The 17,662-nt window shown below is 41.0% G+C and overlaps 1 protein-coding gene across 1 annotated transcript; it reads left to right on the forward strand.

The window, feature by feature from the left end:
• Positions 1-5,965: 5,965 nt before the first annotated feature.
• LOC139458803 (flavin-containing monooxygenase 5-like) lies at positions 5,966-17,433 on the forward strand. Its single transcript, XM_071240225.1, has 5 exons — positions 5,966-6,223; positions 13,400-13,765; positions 14,069-14,623; positions 15,011-15,176; positions 17,177-17,433. Exons 1-5 carry the CDS (start codon positions 5,966-5,968, stop codon positions 17,431-17,433), a joined length of 1,602 nt encoding a protein of 533 aa, XP_071096326.1.
• Positions 17,434-17,662: the final 229 nt, after the last annotated feature.

The raw sequence follows: 17,662 nt of genomic DNA on the forward strand, positions 1-17,662 counted from the left end.
ACCTCTCGAATAACAATTACCGTCTCTAGCGTAACAGAAGGCACAGTGATCGTCTTAGGCTTAAGGAATTTTGAAGTAGACTTTTGAAGTAGACTGATCCGTATTTGTTTTGACCCGGTGAGGATTCCTTGTCAAATAGCTCCCAACAACCAACGGACTTAAGGGATTGGGTAGTCAAGCTTGGTGACTTGGTTGATTTCGTGTCAACCACCCCGACGGGGTGGATCGTTGTTCACTATATCGCTCACTAGATTGTCGGGTCCAGAGTCGATTATTTACAAGCCGCCGCCATACAGCTGGAGTATTGCTGTGCGAGAGATATACAAGAAACACAAATCCTGTTTCGTGTTCTTTTGGCATACAGTACCTCAGCATCTTTGGGGCTCATCAGGTCTTTCTCTGCCTTGGCAATCGTCCTCTTGCTGACATCCACCATGATGTACAGTGTACAGTGACTATGTCGATAAGTCATACGTTTGCATACATTTGCATACATTTTCCTCCGGCTTTCACATACGGCCGATTTGTGATGTATACATAGTACTAACATGTGATTAGTTTGAGACAGCTAAGGAGCCCTACTCCATGCATATTTGTGTGGCCCATAATACTGCCTGATATTGAGGCAACTTCAACCACGTACGAGTACCTGATGTCAGCTTTACATAATATAACATATAGGCTCCGAAATTACTGGAAACATTATTTGGCTTCGTGTTAAAAAGAAAATTCTGATACCTGCATCACATCGGGTTATCCTCCCTGACGCCTTTTTGCATAACTGACATAACTGTTCATCATTGAAATCGTCGTGGCTCAAAACAACATTCACTCAAATGAAGCGACTAAGCTTGACTGGTGCGCTTGTAGAACTCACTTTAATTTCGATCTCATGGTTACTATGTATGATTCGGCTGATATGTTATATCAAATCGTGAAAACACGTTCATCATTTGTAGTCTACTGGCTTCAAAACTAATGCCTATGGTACAGTGCTAACCCGCTGAGATACCATGCCGCAATTGAACACGAATACCCCCCTCAGACACAGTGTACAGACTCCGAGCCGACCAGTCCTCGTTTTATCCCCTTCATGCCAAGCGACAGGAAGGGGCCGGGGATCGAACTCCCGACTTTCCGCTCTCCAGGCGGACGCTCTATCCACTAGCCATCGGTGCTATCGAAGCCATGTGAGACTCGTGTTTTATGCAGATATTTCAAAAAGATAAAAGAATAACTAGCCCCATAAGGAAACGAAAAACCTTCCGATCTGTTGACATCTGGTCTTGGAAAGCACATGTTCTTGTGATATAATTTAACGTCAGACTGTCCATTCACTTTGTCCAGCCAAAGGAAGTTCTAAGCACTTCCGGTCTGATGATGTAACTTGCTATTCGGGAGTACAACAACTGCATGTGTCACTCACATGATGAACCAATACGTCACATCGTCAATTGTTTTAACACCTTCAGTTTATAAAACAGAAAAAAATGATATATTCCCATATAATGTAGCACTTTTATAAAGATCGTACCTTGCATTAATTGTCCCATCCTGACACACCGTCATCGCGTCAACCATCTAAGATGGTGTCGAAATCATGTTCGCCAACCTCGAATATGGTGGAGAAATGTTGTCTTTACAGATGAATCGAGGTTCAACATTTCCCACAGTGACAGGCGCTAACGTGTCTACCGGCGTTTGGGAGAACGTTATGCATGCAACTGTATTGTGGAGAGGAATCGTTTTGGAGGTGGCTCTGTGATGATTTGGGGTGGGATAACAGCACGGCACCGAACCCGGGATCAGATTCTGAGGCCTGTGGTCATTCCTTTCCTGCAACGTCATGGCCCGGGATTGACATTTCAACAGGACAACGTTCGTCCTCACACGGCTAGCGTCGCAATGGATTTCCTTCACCATAACAATGTCATGTTACTGCAAATTATCCAGATCACTCCCCCAATAGAGCATGTGTGGGATGAAATGGAGCGCCGTCTGCGTCGTCTTCCACATCCTCCTGATAACGTCCGTGACTTGGCACAGGATTTGAGGAGGATATGGCAGGCCATTCCCCAGGCCTTCCTTGCCCATTTGGTGGACTCCATGCCTCGCCGATGCACTGCTTTGATTCACGCACAGGGTGGTCATACCCGTTATTGACTTTGTGACTTTGTCGTTTGCCCCCCTACTCCATTTTGATCTTCTGATGTCATCGTAACAGATGTTGTTCAGGTCCCGTTGACATTTTCTTATGGTCCGATCATTCAGCTGCTACAGTGTCTGCATCATTTTGTTCTTGCTGTGTTGTATTTCAATCCAGAATATATTTTTCCGTGCACAGTTTCTTTATGTGGCTAGTATATATATGCGTCACCCATATATTGTCTGGACTAAACTGATTCTTGGAATGTTAAACCAAACCGTATTGTTGGACAATGTCCCGATATGTTCGTGGTTGGTTGTTCATAGAGAGAGTTGGGACATCTGCAACATATTCCTTTTACCTCAAAATGGAAAGAGAAGTTCGTATATCCATCTTTTTGTGTATTCCATTGGATTCCATATGTCGTGTTCTCTGTGCACTAGGGCACCTGCAGTCTCCCGTCAAAGTACGAGATGTGGGCGGACATTAAGAAGAAGGAGGCGGCCATGGCTGCGAGATATGTCGAGTCACAGCGACACACAATCCAGGTCGACTATATTGACTTCATGGACGAACTGGCGGAACTTGTAGGATGTCGACCAGCTCTAGGTGAGGACTGAGTTATGTACCTTTTAAACCATACCTTCCAAAGGTGTTACATGTTATAACGCTGGAAGGAATTTATATGACACCCATCTTTGCTTCTTTGTTGATGAACACCGAGATCAGCAATATTCAAGCTATTTGAAAGCAAACCAGTGATTGACAACATGATGATCGACCCAGGCAATTGGGAAACGATGACAAACAATCATCCCAGTTTTACCACAGGATGCATTTAGTCGCCTTATAACACACATATTGGAATTTACGTCTATAGAGATTGGTAACAAATTATGTTTTGATCCTGATACAATCTTAACTATCCATTCCACTACCATGTGTAGAGACACACAGAACGTACTTTCCTGATACGCGCTTTAATCTGACCACAATTAAATATTGTTGCTACTCTCGTTTCTATGAATATGACTAAGCTGTTGGTTAATGGGGACAGTTTCATTTGAAAGAGAACACATCTCGGATTTCCATACATCCAACAATTCTATTCTAGGTCGTCTTCTATTGACCGATCCGAAACTTGGACTCAAGTGCTACTTCGGCCCCGCAACCCCCTACCAATACCGCCTGAGGGGGCCGGGCACGTGGTCGGGGGCCCGGGATGCCATCATGACCCAGAAAGATAGAATGGAGCACCCTTTTAAGACCAGATCTCTCCCTGAAAGTACACAGAAACAGTCGTCCCACAGACCCCTCACACTGGTGTTACTTGTGCCGTCCTTTACCAACTGTTTTGTTAAAAGCGGTGTGACGAGTTAAGTTTTACATAATTTACGAAGATTATCAAATAGTGACTTCCTACGGTGGAATTTTAGATAAGAAATGGTATTTTTCCGATTGACAGTGAAAACCGTCTTTAAAAATGTAACAAAAGTGGCTGTTATCATAAATACAAAACTTTGACATGGCCAGGGTGAAAGGTCAGAAAACGGGATTCATGAATCCACTGAAAAAACTTCTGAAATCTAAATTGGCTGTACTATTTCTATGCCTCAACGTTTTCGTGCTTTATAATTGATGCTGAATTATGTCTTTACACAATAACAATGCATTCATGAAGAACTTAATACACAGTATGGATGCTCCAAGTTCTAAATGCCTCTCAAAGAAGTTAGACAATACCTAGCCGCAGTATTTCTCGACTTCAGCAAAGCCTTTGCCATGGTATCCCTGTAAGACAGGTCGCTATCAGTTAAAATAGGGTACAATCAATCCGAGCCTTTGTCACTGGGCAATGGCAGCATTATAAGCCCACCACTGTTAAACATCATTGTCAATTATCTATTTGATGATGTCAACTTTCCCACACAAAATACAGAGATATTTCAAAAATCCGAAAAAATACTCCAGTCAGCCCTCGACGGAGTAGATCAATGGTACGATAAATGGAAGTTTACCCTTTCAAGTAACAAAAAACTGTGGGAGTTCTATTCAAACGCAGGCAGAAAGATGCCATGATACTCCGCCTCTCCATTTAAGGTAAACCAATCAAATTCGAAAAATCTGCCAAATTTCTACGGATGATGCTAGATGAACACATCACTTGGAGCAAACATATAGGATATGTAGAAAACAGATGTCATAAAGACCTGAACGTGTTGCGGCAATTTCAGACACATCTTGGGGTGCCTCGAAGGACAGTCAGCTGGACCTCTACAAACCACTTATCAGATCAAAAAAAGACTATGGTTGTGAGGCCTTTCACTCAGCATCATAACCTGTCTTGAGCCGCCTCGACAGAATACAATACAAAGCCCTAATGCTGGCCACAGGTGAAACAACTGGTCCTTCACTAGAAGCACTACAAGTAGAAACAGAAACCCATTGAAGTTAAGAAGAGAGCAGGCAATATTCTCGTTCTGGGGACGAAAATAAAACCCTTTGGTGAAAAAGATATGGCAAGACAAAAACACCTGAGATGAAGCCCTAGCTCGGAAAAATCCTCACTGAAGCCACTTGGGATATTGGTATGTGAATTGATCCGAAGCCACAACTGTGATGCCATTCAGCCACCAGAAAGTCACTACCAAGGCTTACACTCTCCCTGGAAATTGACACTGCTTTGACATCAGAAGTCACTAAAACGAAAAATCTACCCTACTACGAACAGTAGCTACCACTAAAGCTATCACTTGGGACAGCAAATACACTGATGGATCCAAGAATCCTATCAACACAGCTTTTCTCTCCAGCTAATATCAAGACAGATTTTGAAATGACTGCCACACAAACGAGTTACCTGATGCAGATGCCCGTCGTGCTTCGACCTTGCCCCTTCTTCCCATCCCTGAAGTTCAAAATTCGTGGATAGAGGCTGTGGAAAACAGGCCCAGATGTGCTGTCTGCTGAGCCCTTCAATGACTACATTGTCACCACCTGGGTTGATGATGAGTCGCTCTTCACTATTCCAATGTGGAACCACCATGAGCCATTCGGTGCCAGAACCAACAACAGCCTTGGCGGTTTCAATAGATTGAATGCCAGCCTGTCCTGCCGACACCCAAACATTTTCCTCAACTTTTCTTATCGAGATCGTGAAGAAAATCGAAAAAGTAGACAAAATTAGAATCGTTCAATTGGACTTTGGTGCAGACGTGTTTCCCAAAAGAGAGAGAATCGCCTTGGCAGACTTATCGACCAGCTGACACAGGACGTCAAGACACAAAGGTAGTATTTGGATGCTGTGAGGTGACTGGTGAAATTGGGTTGACTCTTGTTAAATTATTTGAATTATTTGTGTTACTATGAAGTCCTATATGAGACCCAATGAAAGTCGGAAATTGGCTTCACTCTTGTAAATTGTTTGAAGTGTGTGACTATTAAAGTCTATGACTATTTTGACATTGTCATTGGGAGAACTCAGCAGTGACATTTGTGATGTTAAGGTATCTGACAAATAAGATGAGCTTTATAGATGACAACTTCACTCCAGTTTGATAACGGTGTAAGAATAAACATAGAAACGTCGCTAGTGGCAGAAGTTGTTATCCATACCCTTGTACGTATTTCTGACCAATTTTCTATAATGTTAATCAAACACTTCAGACGAGACAGACTGCGTTTGGCAGACAGTCGGACATGCACTCTACTGCCAAAATAAACCCCCAGAGTAACTGCCCTTTGTGTGCCAGACTGCACGTAGACACTGTTGACAGATAGTGTGCACAAAGTCCAAACCATACCTTGGTAAGATTCAAAATGGCGAAACGGGTTGCGATCATTGGAGCCGGGTGTAGCGGTCTCACTGCCATCAAATGTTGTGTTGACGAAAAGCTGGAGCCGTTTTGTTTTGAGCGAACTGACGAGCTCGGGGGATTATGGAATTTTACGGAAAAAGCCCGCGAGGATCAGGGAAGTGTGATGAGATCGACTGTCATCAACACCAGCAAGGAGATGATGTGTTACAGCGACTTTCCTATACCCAAAGAGTTCCCCAATTACATGCACAACACGCAGGTAAAGTCCAAGCCTGGAAAGGATTGACCTGGCGCTTATTTCTCAAGGAGGAACTATAAAGGTTACATATTTTGTGACTACATATTGCATATATGAATTCAGTTTAATGGGATATCGATACGCATGAATGAATAGGACTGAAACTTTTGAATTGAATATGGGTGTTTTTGGTTATGTTTATGTATTTCATACAGACGAAAAACCGATGTTATCTTGTGGTAGGGAACATTTTGGGGGTTTTTTTGGGTATGAAAATGCAATATCAATTAATGAATAAATTAATGTATGGCACAGTGCACTCGTCACAAATCAGGTAAAGTTGAGCAACGTCGGTCATGGAGGGTCCTTGGATGGTTGACCGCGTTTCTGCAGCTTGGCTCCTGAAACTTTGAAACTGAAACTGACTTTGTTGCGTTCACCCAGCAGTGAATGGATGTTAACATTCTTGTGCCTAACAGGCAGCTTGGTTTGTATACTGCCCAGGGAGCTGAGAATGATTCTTGAGTGCACAGTGATCCAGTGACCAGGATAATAATAGCGCTTTGAGCATGCCCCTGTGTGGTGTGGAAATATGCGCAATATGAATGTCCTATATTATTAGTAGTAGTAGTAGTAGTAGTAGTAGTAGTAGTAGTAGTAGTAGTAGTAGTATTACATCGATGATGTACAACCCTCTCGCATTCACCAGCCCACATTACACAGCAAACTCTTATGAAACGCTGAATCATCGTACAGGTCAGCGTTTTCGACATGGGCCTCGGCTTTATGTCCTATTAACCATGCAATATTAAAATCGGCGAGTTCAATTCTAGTCATGTATTCACAGCTTGTGTAGAGTTGGTATAGTACATCACGTGACAATTAAACGGTCACCATTATGTTAGAGTCATTTCGTGAAATCTATATATATCGCTCGACATTTAACAGGGGTACCCATAGATAAACTCACTAAACAATACATGTAGCACGTAAACTTTAAAATAGTAAGTTATACACAATTGTAAGCAAAAGCAAATTCTATGAACAGATATTCAGGAACCCATGCTTGCCGTAAAAGGCGACTATGCTTGTTATCGATGTTGTTTATTCCGTAATGAGGCCACCGGCCCTTTAAACAAGTATGTACACACTCACAGATGTATTTGACAGAGCGCAAAAATGTTTGCCTTATGGTGTACAATAATTTACAGTAATACAACTTAGGATAATTAATGACATCTTTAAAATATCTATTGCGTGTCTTAAGTGCTAAGAAAATATATTTCCCTAGACTGTTAAGTAAAGGCGGTTTCCAGCTTGAGAATAGCATTTAAAGTTTTTGCTGTTTGGATTGACATGTTAATACTTTGAATGGTGAAATGATGTCTCTTAAATCTGCATAGAATGGACATTGGAGACAGAAATGGTATTCTCATTCTACTATTAAAACTATGCAAAATGGACAAAATCTTAATTTTCTGTTTATATAGTACTGTTGACCTATTTCTATTATTAAAGTATGACTGGAGCATCTAAATTTAGCTAAAGCTTAAAAATAGGTCATATTGCGAATACAAAAAATATAATCTTCCAAACCATATTCTATTTTAACATGTCTGCAAAAGTCTAACTTTGGAGAAGATGTAATATTATCATTCCATATCTGAATATCAATATCTTTACAGTGTTTTACAAATTGGTCAATAAATAAATCAACATATAGCCAACCCCTTGAAGGAGTCAAACTTTTCCAAAACCATACTTATATAACAAGTTTTTAACATCATAAGGCCAGCATTTTTCCCCATTTCGACCTTACTGAACTCCAAGTGGTACGCATGCTTAAGAATAGTATTTGATTTTTGGCTCAGCAATCGCAGCAATAAGTGACTATTTTCTTATATTGAGAAACCTTCACAGAAAACCTCCCCTCTCGCCGCTTTATTCGGGGTTTGGCGTTTAAGACCCAATACTAACTTACAAAACCTGTCATGAATTATATCAACATCTGGGGATAGGTGGAAACCCCATACCTAAGATCCATATAATAAGATTGGCATGATTTTAATATCAAAGACACGAAGCTGTATACTTATAGGAAGTTTTTGAAACACAAAAGATTTACATTGGATAATTTTCCAAGATTGTTGCGCTAATGTTTTTTGGGTTAAGTACCATGAGGCAGATGAGGAAATATGAACACCCAGATATTTATAAGCTACTATTTCAAGATAATTTGTGTTAAAGCAAATTTTTTCATAACACCGTAATGGTTCACCATTTCTAAAAACAATGATTTTACTTTTATCAATATTAACCTTCAATTTCCATTTGTTACAATAAATAGCAAATTTATCTAAATGCTTTTGTAGGCCAACTGGAGTGAAATCAAACATGACAATGTCGTCAGCAAACAGCAATATAAACAACTCCAATTGGTCCATGGTAATTCCTCTTTGTCCATCAGAACTAAAAAAGTCTACAATATCATTGATAAAAAAAAGAAAAAAAGGTGGCATTTGAAATCCCTGCCTCAATCCATATTTACATAGGAAAAAGTCTGTGTAGCCGGCATCCATTGAAATACAAGCTTTAACGCGTTCATACAAATGTTTTGTTAACCTATACAGTCTACCTTTAATCCCACCATGCCAAAGTTTATACAATAAACCATTTCTGTAAACAGAGTCAAAAGCAGCCTTTAGATCTATAAATGCACAATAGAAACGACCACATTTCTGAGTGAGTGATTGAGTGAGTATGGTTTTATGCCGCTTTTAGCAATATTCCAGCAATATGTCGGGAATCGAACCCGGGTCTTCTTCATGACGAGCAAACGCTTTAACCACTAGGCTACCCGACCGCCCCTCGTTTCTGAGATAAATACTTTTGGATTATACTATTTAATATAAACATATTACCGAGGTCTGAAATCATTTCCGAAAACCCGCCTGTTCGTTTATTAATTTATCCTCAATATCAGCCCATAATGTTAATCTAGAGCAGATAGGTTTTGCAAATATTTTCCCTGCAACTTCCAGTAATGTGATAGGTCTATAGTTTCCCGGATCATTGGATCGCCCTTTCTTATAAATAGGCAAGATAAGACCATATGCCCACTGGTCGGGATAAATTCCCATCCGCAGGACAACATTATATAGTTTTAACAACATTTTGATACAGGGTGGGGGTATGTTTTTGAAAAATTCGATTGGCAAACCACAATATCCAGGTGATTTTCAAGATTTCATATCATGGATGACTTCCAACAGTTCAGGTTCAGTTATATCAGAATCCATAAATGAATATTCATCAACCGAATTATTGATAAGTTCATCGGATAATGTATTTTACAAAATCGTCGATAGTTGCATAGAAATCGATATAGTCATGAATATCACCCATGCCTCCAAATAATCTCAAAGTGACATATCCAGTCCTTGGGCGTGATTGAGTTTGTTTTGTGATCTGGGTACACGAAAGCATAGACCAGAACTGTTTACTGTCGTGTTCACAGAAGGCTACTTTTAATTTATCAACAAATATATTCAATGCATCACCCATTTTCTCCATACATAAGTCTTTATAATATTTTCGAGCTGATGTGTCATGCTGTCTGACAAATTTACTGTTACTGGAATGGAATCCACGAAGCCACCGACGAGTGGTTGCACGTGCTTCCCGACATTCCTGGTCATACCAGTTGCCTCCTCTTGATCTATTGTTCGCAGGAGTTGTAAATATTCTGCCGCAGGTGCTTGCACAGGTTGTCATCATGTTTGAAAACATTGAAGCCGCGTTATCAATGTTTTTCTGAGTCAGCTGGAAATAGAAATCCTGTAGAATTGAAGCAGGTAGATTAGTCTATTTATTAGTGTATTAATCTTTGAAGTCGTCTTTCCATATGAATCGTTGTCTTGGTGACAAATGTTCATATGTATTGGTATATGTAACATTTCTTTGGAGAGAAAAAGAAACTGGCGAATGTGAAGATTCTACTTGATCACAGACTGTAAACGATGTAAAGCATGGAAAGGAATGTTCTGTAGCCATAACGTAGTTGACTACACTCTTACCGTCCTTATCTATACATGTTATCTTTCCACATCCTGCGTCGTCATCAAGCCTACCATTGCAGATTCGCAAACCAGTTGTTTTGCATAAATCCAATAATTTAAGACCTCGCTTATGTACTGTGCATTCTTGTGAGACACGTGGAATGAACTCACAATCTTCGATATAGTGAAGGTCATCATCTATAGGTAAATAGGAAATGTCATCATTATCGATAAAATCATGGCAAGCACCATCCCCTGTCCCCGCGTTCAAATCTCCCATCACAATGATATGACAACCAGGATGATCTGTTTGATTTGTGTGATGTCACCGTCCAACATGTCCAACACAGGTTCTGCTGAATGTACACTTGATTTGACTGGTGTATAATATACTAGTGCCAAAAACAGAAGGATGATATGTCGTTTGTAGTATCCTTCACCTTTACCCACATGATATTATCTGTTGTGCTGCAGTTTGTATGTAAATCACAAGATGATGCAAGCTTGTCTTTTATCAACATCAAAAGTCCTCCAGAGTTTCTAAAAGCACCAACGGGTTTTGGTCTGGTTTGGTTGTATTGTGTGAATCCAGGAAGACTAAATATATCATTCTGACCTGCCCAAGTGTCCACAAGTCCTATGACACCAGAAGAGATGACAAAGTCAATAAATGTGTATATTTCCACTTTCTTCTTTAAACCTTCAATATTCCACACTGTACAGTTAATAGCAGTTGTGCCATTAGTATTGCTAGGGCGTTGACCTATGCTCCGTCGACTTTGATTTCTAGGTTTAAAAGTTCTCACACATGTAAGTACCGGGTTGACCACATCAGTCGCATCTAGCTTGTAGAGTTTATTGTCTATCTGAAATTTGTCATGTTTCAAGATAGAAAACTTCTTCCCTCGCTTCCTCCAAGAAGGGATTGAGGGTTTGTCTAGTACGCCTCACTGCATCTGTATAATCGTGGGAGATCCTTATGTTATGACTTTTCAGTTTTTGTACTTGGCTTATAATACTGGCTTTCTGTTTTGGAGTCCTGAACGTAGCTAGAATGGGCCTTGGTCCACTTGATTTCCTTGGTAGCCGACTCACTCTATCATATATTATTTCTTTATGTATTTCCATTTTATCAAAAATCACACTAAGCAGTTTATTTTCAGTCTCTTCTGTTAACTCTCTGAATGTCTCCTCGGCGTTATAAACAATGACATTGTTCTTTCTCTGCTGGCTATCCAGCATGTCCACTTTACGAGTTAAGTCATTAGGTTGGTCCCGTAAGTCACTATTTTCATCGGTTAGAATCTGTACCACTTTCTCTACTTGAGTTATCATAGTGTTCATTTTCTCGAAATTAGTTGACATGTATCTCATACCTTGTATTTCAGCCATCACGTCTTTGAAACTCGGTTCCAGTGAGCTGTCCGATGTAGCTTATCTTGTAGTTCGTCCTGAGCCGGGGCCTGGGTTGCTCTCAACACCATTGCTCAATATAATAAGCAATGAGACGCACACTAAGACTCCTGTTCTCAGTGCCAGGCTTGAGCCTCGCGGCATGTGCAACATGGCAGCACGCATGACTGACCGTCATCTTGCTCGGTCACTCATAAATGCCTGATACGTCGCCAGAAAAAAAACATCCAACACGTCCTCCATACGTCTCCAAATCGCAGCCCATATTCTTCGTAATTACCACGGTGACTTACGAGGTTTTGTTAGGAGTTTAACAGCTCAATCAGTAAATTCGACGGAGCTTGTTCATGTACGTAATGTCACCCTCTCACCAGGTAAAAGGCGACTAACGGGAGCGGTTGGTCATGTTCGCTGACTTGGTTGATGCATGTCATCGACCACAAATGCGTGGATCGATGCTCATTATATTAATCACTGGATTGTCTGGTCCAGACTCGTTTTTTTACAGACTGCCCTCATATAGCTGGAATATTGCTGAGTGCGGCGTTAAACAACAAACCAACAAACCAACTATAGTGAAAGACTGGCGTAAAACCATCTTCCCGAGGCAAGGGTGTTAACTGACTATTGAAGTCTAGTTTTCACCCTAATTTCCAGGCTCGATCGTAACGCCACCAGTGACAATTACGAGTTATGCCCCTTCTGTGTCCCTTCAACTGACCAATCAGATTCCACCTATCGCATCACATTCATTTGCTTCAAACAAAATGGCGGCGCCCTGTCAAGACGATCTCATTGATAATCAAGATCTATTTAAGATATTAACGACGAGTAGGAGTTGTTTATCGTACAATAAAACACTGCAGGAAGACCATATGGTTGTCTGATAAACAACGACCACGAGTCGTTCATTTCTTATATAAGATATCAACATGATGTACTGCCTCTTTAAGGATGTTGATAAAATGTACACGCTCTAAAAAGGCTTACCCAAATATTAATATTGATGACTCCCTAAATAGGAAATGTCGGACAAGTCCATTTACGAACAGGTGGGTTAGGTTTGGTATTTCCTGCATATGAACACAATCCTCACGTCAGTTATCTGTACCTTTTCTCCTGCTACCGATTGTCATATCTCTCCCACTTTTGGATGCGATCGTTCGGACACTGCCTTTATCTACTTATCCCAGCTACATCTATGGGGAACAACTTATTAGGCACTTCCCTCACAAAAATAACGTCGTCCAATATACGACGTCATCAATTGCAAGTTGCGAGTACATGTTCGAATCTAAAAAAAATGACGTCATGATAGAACAATCTTTTTTCGTGAAATAAACCACGGCTCGTTCTTCATTGTCTTTGTCCATTGAGCACATAGATAAAAAACATGAAAAGATTTGCAAAATATCTGTTGATGCCAAGTTGGCGGTACACATTCCTTGTATATCCTCAGTCGACCGATATCTGCGCGTTAAAATCCATGTTTTCGAATCGGATGTCTAGTTCTTTTCGCGATTTTGATTGGACTATGCACAGACTCCTTAGTCCAGCAAAAATGTAACTCCGGAATTCCAGCCTTGTTCGGCAAACGTGGAAACTGGACTTTTATAGTCAGTTAACGCCCTTGCCTCGGGAAGATGGCGTAAAACGTGATTCACTCACTCCTGTAATGAAAACAAAGATGAAGCGGGCGTGACATTGAATATTCTCTGTTGCACAGGTATGGCAGTACTTCAAGATGTACGCAGATGCCTTCAACCTGATCAAACACATCCAATACAACAAAGAGATCCTGTCCGTGAAGAAGTCACGTGACTACGAGCAGACCGGAAGATGGGATCTGCAGGTCAGAGATCACAAGACCGGAAGTGAGGAGACGCAGGTGTTTGATGCAGTGATGGTGTGCACCGGTCATCACGCCAGCAAGAACGTGCCGGACTTTACAGGTCAAGATGACTTCCAGGGGAAGATCCTTCACTCTCACGACTACAAGGACTTGACCGGGTACACTGGGAAGAGGGTGGTGGTTGTCGGGGTCGGCAACTCTGGCGGGGACGCAGCTGTGGAGCTGAGCATGGTGGGGCAGGTGAGTTGGTGACGTGGAATGAATCCGTCGTCTTTAAACACCTAAAACAGATGTGACTTGTTTTTACCCAGCCCGTTACTCGGTATGGAGGAGATAAAGCATAGATTGGTCGGCTCGGAGTCGGTATACTGTGTCTGAGTGGAGTATTCATGTTAAACTGCGGTATGGCATCTCAGTGGGCTAGCACTATAAAACCGACATTAGTCCGAGCTAGTACAATTTTTGAACGCGACGTTAAACCCCATATCACCTCACTTTTGAGTTAACTATTTTTGTGTGACCAACTGACACTTGTTTACCCAGGTGTTCTTGAGTACTAGACGCGGGGTCTGGGTGATCAACAGAATTTCAGAAAACGGTCTGCCACGGGACTTCAACAGCCGAACAAGATTCAATAATTTCATCAACCACTCCCTCCCTTCAAAGTACAGGGCAGACAGAGCCCAGAAACAGTTCAACAAACGCTTTAACCACGAGCTGTATTCCCTCAAACCAAAGCACGGGATCTTCTCCCAGCATACTACAGTAAACGATGACATGCCCAACAGAATCGCGACTGGCCTTTTGAAGATTAAGACTGACATCAAGAGGTTTACAAAGACTGGCGTGGAGTTTGTTGACGGGACGGTGGAAGATAATATAGACGTTGTCATACTGGCTACAGGGTATGTATTCGGCTTCCCGTTTATTGACAAGTCTGTGATCGATGTGCAGAAGAATAAGGTCAAGATGTTCAAGTATATGTTTCCACCTGACTTGCCGAAACAGACATTGGTGGCGATTGGGTTTTGTCAACCTGTCGGCGCCATTATGCCCATTACGGAATTGCAGTGTCGCCTGGCAACGAGAGTTTTCAATGTAGGTGGAGATTATTTTGTTTTTAGAAAGTCGTAATTATTCACAAATGGTCCTGAATTTTTCTTTCAATTAAGATATGTGCCGTAAAAGGTGAAAATGCTTGTGGAAAGAGGCGACTAATGGGAGCGGGTGGTCAGGCTCGCTGATTTTGTTGATGTCATCGTATCCCAATTTCTTGGATCGATGCTCATGATGTAAATCACTGGATTGTCTGGTCCAATCTCGGTTATTTATTGACCGCCGTCATATAGCTTGAATATTGCTGTGTGCGGCGTTAAACACAAAAAAAACACAAAAAACAAAGAAGCCAATGCCTCCAAACCTCCAACTCTCGTGTTGTCTCAATCGTGATTGTTGAGTAGTCAGTTCACCTGTTTATGTCGCAAGGGCACGTGCATTCTCCCGTCAAAGTACGAGATGTGGGCGGACATTGGGAAGAAGGAGGCGGCCATGGCGGCGAGATATGTCGAGTCCCAGCGTCACACAATCCAGGTCGACTTTGTCGAGTTCATGGACGAACTGGCGGAACTTGTCGGATGTCGACCGAACATAGGTGAACGAATTATCTTCCCTTACTATAATGGTGTAAAGGAGATCGGTAGAGCCCACTTCCGACTACAGTTCAATCCTCTACAGTCAGTCCCATGACAGTAATTGTGACATGACCAGTGACATGTTCCTTGTCAGATAAAAATCATAATTCCTTAAGTTTATACATGATAGTGACAGAACTGAACCAGCCTTCATTCAGTCTTATGCTGTAGTCATTAATACCTCCAGTCTTCCACAAGGTAGGGTCCATCCAGGTGCAGTGCATAATACAAAATGGCAGATTTGATCGATAAAAAAACACAAATGATTTTCAACACCTCGTAAATAAACTTCTGTGTTTTTTTGTTGGTTGGTTTTGTTTTGAGTTTTGTTTTTGTTTGTTGGTTTTTTGTTTTTGTTTTTTTATGTTGTTGTTTGTTTGTTTTTTTGTTGTTTGTTTTTTTGTTGTTTGGATTATTATTTTTTTTAATTTGGGGTGGGTGGGGGGTATGCCTTAAAACTGAGGAATTAAGTTTATCATCCAACATCGAACTTTTGAACTGGTCCCTAAGGTGGGATGAATCGACTACACTCGGTTCCTCCCATCCCAATGTATAAATCCAAACTCCATAATACAAGAGACAAAATCATTACAATAAGAACTTTAAATGAAGCAGAATAATTAAAAATACGTTGCATAGGTGTATCGTGGTAGTAAATAACGGGAAGAACCCTCAGACTAAAATGATAACTATCAAGAAGCTTAGCTGCCCCATTAGCTTCTCCCGGGTAGTCTTTCATTTTTCTTTCGTTTATTTTGATAAAAAACAATTAAACCACTGATTTTGCCAAACACATGGCTTACTGATAACAACAAAAAGATTCTTCATTTACACTTGCAGAAGCTTTTAGCCAAAGATTAACTTATTTCCTGAAACAGATTTCTGAAAAACACTGGGGAGTCAATTATTTATCAGATGTGTTTTTAGGAACTTTCTAAATATGCATTTAGTTAAACATGGTTGAACTGTTGCACAGTACAGAAAGTGTTGAGTTTTAGAAATACTGTAAACTACGGTTATAACGAACTCTAAGGGACCCCCTGATATTAGTTCGTAATAACCGTAGCTCGTTATAAGCGTATATACAACGCATATACAAAAAATGGGCGGGACCAAAATATAGTGTTCGTTATATCCGTCAGTTCGTTATAAGCGTGTTCGTTATAGCCGTAGTTTACTGTAAATTGATTTCATGTTGTTCATCAGCTGTTAGAGTACATAACTCTTATACGTGTTATTTGTTTAGAAATGAATTGTTATTATACAGTGCTTGTTCATCTGCTGCTGCAGTATAGGACAAATATTTCTCAGAAATAGTTTGCTGAAATGTTTGATATTAAGAATAGTGCTTTTATGTTATGTTTGGTCATTGAATATAATCAATATATTTAACTCTCTCTTATACTCCTTATCCTACAGGCTGGTCTACAATGTTCTGAAGGGGTCGGTCTCTTATCAGTGGTGCATAACCTTATTTTGATAAACCAAACGAACTGTAGACGACAGTGGGCCCCGGAGATCCCACTCACTGAATATGGCTTACGAATTATCTCACCATGAAGTCATAAACAACCACATATGTCCCCTGCACGTGAATGAGAAATAATCTCACCTTGTTAATGTCTGAATATACTGGTTCATACCCCAAACAAATGTCCAGGGCCCGGTTCCACAAAGTAATCTTAGCTCTCGAATTGACGTAAGTCTGTGTTAAACTATATGAGTTACGATCGTCTTAACGCTAAGATAGCTTTGTGGAACGGGACTCAGGACTTTGAAACGTTTTAAGGAATTGGTATGGCTCATCTGTCCCTTGAGAAGGAATGGCGTGAGGCACCACGAGCCTTTGTATTAACAGACCAATTTTGGATTTGAGAATCCTTAGAATACATAACGAAAAGTTTCCATATATTCATTTGTCTTCAACCTATATGAACATTGTTCAACCTCTCTGTCGCAGGTCGACTTTTCCTGACCGATCCGAAACTTGGACTCATGTGTTTGTTTGCGGCAACCACCCCCTACCAATACCGCCTGAGGGGGCCGGGCACGTGGTCGGGGGCCCGGGAGGCCATCATGACCCAGACAGATAGAATGGAGTACCCCTTTAAGACCAGACCTCTCCCTGAAGGTACAGAGACACAGTCGTCCTACAGACTCCTCACACTGGTGCTGCTAGTGCTGGTCATTGCCGTTCTTTACCAACTGTTCTTTTAGAGAGGTGTGACGAGTTTTTTTGCTCGTCGTTGTATCATCTTACATTCAAAGATTTTCATAATTTACACAGATGGCGCTACGCTATGCTTCCTAGGCCTATAGGGTATTCAAGATTAGGGAACTGTCAGCGGTTTTTTTTTTATTGACAATAGAAAGCTTTCTATTTACCATTAGCCTGCTGAATTATTTTCAAACTTCTTGGCCCTGTCTGCTGGATTAATTTTACCAT

This window comes from Haliotis cracherodii, unplaced genomic scaffold (genome assembly GCF_022045235.1).
Source record: "Haliotis cracherodii isolate W230 unplaced genomic scaffold, xgHalCrac1.p SCAF_13, whole genome shotgun sequence".
Taxonomy (NCBI): Eukaryota; Metazoa; Mollusca; class Gastropoda; order Lepetellida; family Haliotidae; genus Haliotis; species Haliotis cracherodii.